We start from the raw sequence: 4,683 nt of genomic DNA on the forward strand, positions 1-4,683 counted from the left end.
CTGTGGTTCATCATCAGAATTAGATATCAACAAAACAACATAAGAGATCAATTTTGTTATTGTGACATTCCTTTGTAATGACCCTGAGAGTAACAATATGATATATACAGAGTGATGTCTCCTAAATCCAACATGCCCTTTAGCTCCTTTATCATGGCTTTCAAGCCAAAGACTAATCTTCTTTTCCAAAATAAGCCCATACAGTTTGGCTAAAATGTAGCTAATCAACGTCTTGTAGTTAGAGGGAATGTTTTCACCCTCAGTTTTAAAAATAGTCAAAATGAAGCTTTGCATCCAAGGCTTAGGGAAACCTTGTTTCACTTCTAAATTGAGTGATGAGCATATACCTACCCATTTTGAAAATTTCATCTTGGTAGCCTTCAATATCCTTAGCTTTCCCATTAGTAAACTTGGCAACCTTGAACTTCACAACTTCCAAAGAAAACATATCCTTCTCTATAAGAGTGTTCAAGATGGTGTACATGGTGAAACACATCTTCAATGCATAACACGCTGATGTGATAATGAAAGTTTGTTATGTTTGATGGATTATCATTATGTTTTTTCAGGTTCAAATTATGTTCAAACCTTTTAGTGGGTCAGCCAAAAAACAACAGAGTAGTTTAACCAGGTGTAAATTTTGTTTTGAAAAATATAAAAAAATTAATATAATTTTGGTGAAATTTAGCAGAAATTTTTAGAAATCTTAGTTATAGTTGTTAAGTTTCAAGATTTTGGATGCGCAAGAAACTAAATTTCAAAATTTTTTACCCTCCAAACAACTAATGCAATACAAACCAACCAAACCAAACCAGCTGCAACATTTCCAAACAACTAATGCAATACAAACCAACCCAAAACCAAACCAGCTGCAACATTTCCAAATAACTAATGAAATACAAACCAACCCAAAACCAAACCAGCTGCAACATTTGAAAACATGTGTAAATTTTTACTATCTAATTTTTAACCCTCAATCATGAATAAAAGGAGCGAGCAGAGCTTCAAGGATATAGCTCACGCTAATTTAATATTAACTCAGAAAAAGCTCTGGTGTGTCACATGCAATACAATCCCATAATAAAAATGTCGAGATCAATGCGTTCCTGTCTCTGCTCTGCTCCCATCGTTAATGAGGCGCGTCCACACTCGTGCCGAGGAGCCACAACGGTTATTCATTAATCAACGTACCAAAGAATATAAATTTCAATTAATAACTCGCTCTCAGGTTTGAACCCAACCACACTTCAAACCTAATATTGCTTTGCTTCAGTATTGCATGCAGAGAAACAGTGAACCCTGGCCTTTAAAGAATCTTTACAGAAAAAAGGAACGGGTTTTGAAGTTTCAAAGAGGTTGGAGATTACAATGTGAAGCAATGGAGAATGCAGGCTCGAAATATTTGCCACTTAATATCTGCTGGGTGATTATCTTGTTGGCTTCATCTGTCCAGTGAACTCCGTCCCAGTTGACATGGGAAGCTGGATCAGGACATGATTCTGCAGTCACAGAAGTATTTTTTATGGTTCCTGTGGATCCACATTGAACTGCGTAGTTATAGTTATATTTGCCCCCAACTCCGCAGCAAGCCCTGGTGGTGAACTTGAAACCTGTAACATAAAAACATCAGAGAAATCATTCAACATTTAAACTTAAAATTTACCAAATCTTCTAAATTCTTTTCAGAGAATTTAGAAGATTTAATCCATGAGAACTGTGATTTCAAATTCTTTCTTAGATATTCAATTTCTCAAACCACCAATTACTAAAATTTCAAAAGAAAAATCAAAACTATAAAACTCTCAGCTGTGTTTTTGTGATTAATAATAGATATTCTAATCTTATCTCACATATACACAAAAGATAATAGAATGGCACACTGGTTTTGTTGCCAATAATAAATATACTAATAATAGTTCAGGCATGCATAATTAAATAGACCCAAAATGATAATAATAAATATGCGAATCCATGATTAACGAGACCCAAAATGATGATAATAGATATGCAAATCTTCAGTCACACAACCATGCCGGACTCAATAGTCTATATATTTTATATGTTCTGTGTTTTGAAGCTGTTTTGAGCATATCTGGAAGAGATTTGTTGAAATGGCAGAGTTTAATCTACACAATCCAAGTATTCTAGAAGTGTTTTTTAGTGTTGAGTTCATTAAAAAATATCCATCAAAGCTATTTTGCTGCAAAAGCCCAAAATTTATATTAATTAAACAAACACCCATACATGACTAACTGTTCCTATTCCCACTCATGCATGACTAACTATTCCCAAATTTAAACTAGACTTACTAATTGGAATAACAAACTAAAACCATGAGCTAACTGGCATTATTAGCACATTCCAACAACCATGTACTGATAAATTCACTAAACCATATTGTTGAACAGAGTGATGAATACCCACCATATTTGGACGGATTGACAAAGAAGTCATAGACAATATCATAAGTATTCACATATATAATAGTGGCATCCGGGAGTTCCTTGCGGGTAACAGCGAGCTGTGCTCGTAGCATTCTGTTATAGAGGCGAACAGCATTGTTGTAGGAGAGGGAGCATCCATATTGATCAAAATCATTAGAGGAATGGGAAAAAAAAGTAAGCCAGAAGGGTTGGCAACCCTGAGGACCCACATCCTTTACCATAATCACTCTGGCACCTTCTTTGTACAGAGCCTGAACTCATTCAAACCACATAAAAATTTCAGTTCCAGAAGGCCAGATAATGAATCTTCTTGTTAAGAAATATAGAAAAAAAAAAATATAAAATCAGACCTACACAGCTCCCCTGATAGACCTGGCCACCTTGGGAAGAATCGTCCTTTGGACCTCCGAGGTATTAAGATGAAGATTCATGTACCCAAAGCTGAAGTCATTGCCTCCAATTTCTAATACATAAATCCCTGTTCTGAAGGCATCCATGGTTGGAAGGTAGCTGACATTGCCATGAGCTTGGATGGTTGCAGCGACTTGCTGCTTGAAAATCTTGTACTGATTGATCTGGACAGTAAGAGAAATGGGGGCAATGAAATTTGTTACACGTACAGTGGCACCTGCAGCCGCAAAGTTGGCTCCATGATCGAAACTCGCAGACACAGACTGTAAATATGGGCTCAGGAATGGCAATCCCAATGCCTGCGCTGTTAATCAACAATATCCAAACAAAATAATTAGAATCTTTGATGTAATTTTTTTGGATCCATCACATTGAGTATTGTGGTTAGACTTTTCAAACCACTCGGATCCATCACATGATTAATTTGGGTCGATTTTTCGAACCAGTAAGTGAGTCCACAAATAAACATTTAGATGGACATTTCAAACCAGCAAATGTGACCCTTCTAAACTTCAATCCAAATTATATTGAATATAAGTAAGTAATTAGGGTCCATATTTCCAACCAGCAAATGTGACCCTTGGAAACTAATACCCAAATTATACAATGTCATAAATCCCAAAGCATTATATCAAGAAAACCAGAAATCTTCAAATTACTAACACGTTTTTCTTGAAACAGTACTGAAAAAACAATTTACCAAAAAAATCTATTGACAGTGTAACGATTTACAGGTCTTCCAAACAAAGTTTGGCCATAGGGAGGATTCTCCGCGAGCATATTGTAAGGGAAAATGTAATGTATTGTGCCCGTATCAGAGGTGGAGTCCCCAAAGTTAAAAACGGCTGGATATTCACAGCTACTATAACACATTGCAGGCAGCAATGTCATAATCATAACTATACAAGCCCCACAGCGTTTAAACAAAAGAGAATTCATGATGACTCTGTATGGTATAAGCTTCGAATTGAGTAAATATTTATACAAAAATCTCTACAGTCATAAGGCTGAGAATTCCAGAAAAGCAACCAAGCTTTAACAAATCTTCAGCCGACGGCAATGGCTGGAAAGAGATTCGAAATTTTGGCACCACCTCTGTATTTTTCTCCTATGTTTTCTAATCATCTTTAGGGTTCCTCTTCTGTATGTTACCATAAAATCTATCATCCTAGTGTTAGGTCGCATAAGATCCTCAAAAAAAATAGGATCCACCACCACCATCGCCTCAGTAGTGATTTTCCTTCTTGTATTGTGGGAAGATGTTATCCCCACAAGGGAGAATTCATGTGCAAGAATTATAGGTTCAAATGACTAAGGGATCCAAGGTCAAATGGTTCTCTAAGGTGCGTGCAAGTTTTACACCCTAAAATAATCTTCAATAAAGTATGGTTTCGAGTGGGATAAAATAGTGAGGTCAAAGAACTAATGAATCAAAGTATGCTTTGGAGAATGATAAAATAGATTCCCAAACACAGGCTACTCTGAATTTAATTATTTACATCAAACTATAAATTGATGGAGAATGGAGGATCAATTCCTCAACTCATTAATGAATTTCTAGGCATATGGAGTTAGACGAGGGGAAATCAATAGATGAAGACCTTGGATGTAGATGGAAAAGAAAGAGGAATATCCTATCAATCTAACCCTAGCAACTTTCCCTAAGTAGGAGGGGTAAGGTCAAGGAATGCAATCTATTTTTCTTGATAAATACTTGATAACAAATTTTGCATATGAAGAAAATAGAGTTCATAAGTGTTGGAAATACTGAGAGTGGGGTGAATCAATATTTAGTAGATTAACAAATTTTTAACCATCAATAATTCAC

At 35.8% G+C, this 4,683-nt stretch overlaps 2 protein-coding genes across 2 annotated transcripts; both read right to left on the reverse strand.

The window, feature by feature from the left end:
- Positions 1-1,113: 1,113 nt before the first annotated feature.
- Positions 1,114-2,692, reverse strand: LOC149257417 (GDSL esterase/lipase At4g01130-like). Its single transcript, XM_089369726.1, has 2 exons — positions 2,425-2,692; positions 1,114-1,610 (listed from the first exon to the last, which is right to left on the reverse strand). The coding sequence occupies exons 1-2, from the start codon at positions 2,663-2,665 to the stop codon at positions 1,348-1,350; spliced, it is 504 nt and encodes a 167-aa protein (XP_089225852.1). The 5' UTR covers positions 2,666-2,692; the 3' UTR covers positions 1,114-1,347.
- Positions 2,693-2,779: 87 nt separating this feature from the next.
- On the reverse strand, positions 2,780-3,746 carry LOC149257418 (alpha-L-fucosidase 3-like). Its single transcript, XM_089373085.1, has 2 exons — positions 3,588-3,746; positions 2,780-3,154 (listed from the first exon to the last, which is right to left on the reverse strand). Exons 1-2 carry the CDS (start codon positions 3,744-3,746, stop codon positions 2,795-2,797), a joined length of 519 nt encoding a protein of 172 aa, XP_089229211.1. The 3' UTR covers positions 2,780-2,794.
- Positions 3,747-4,683: the final 937 nt, after the last annotated feature.

The sequence above is a fragment of the Pinus tabuliformis genome, chromosome 6 (assembly GCF_031772625.1).
Source record: "Pinus tabuliformis cultivar Carrire ecotype Pingquan chromosome 6, CPIR1, whole genome shotgun sequence".
NCBI lineage: Eukaryota > Viridiplantae > Streptophyta > Pinopsida > Pinales > Pinaceae > Pinus > Pinus tabuliformis.

What these genes read in the sequence shown, in the direction of transcription:
- LOC149257417 (XM_089369726.1), bottom strand. Translation starts at nt 2,665, where the DNA reads ATGGTAAAGGATGTGGGTCCTCAGGGTTGCCAACCCTTCTGGCTTACT. An exon ending in TGTCAATCCGTCCAAATATG is followed by an intron (nt 1,611 to 2,424) that starts GTGGGTATTCAT and finishes TTTATGTTACAG; the next exon opens with GTTTCAAGTTCACCACCAGG.
- LOC149257418 (XM_089373085.1), bottom strand. Translation starts at nt 3,746, where the DNA reads ATGACATTGCTGCCTGCAATGTGTTATAGTAGCTGTGAATATCCAGCC. An exon ending in AAACTTTGTTTGGAAGACCT is followed by an intron (nt 3,155 to 3,587) that starts GTAAATCGTTAC and finishes TTAACAGCGCAG; the next exon opens with GCATTGGGATTGCCATTCCT.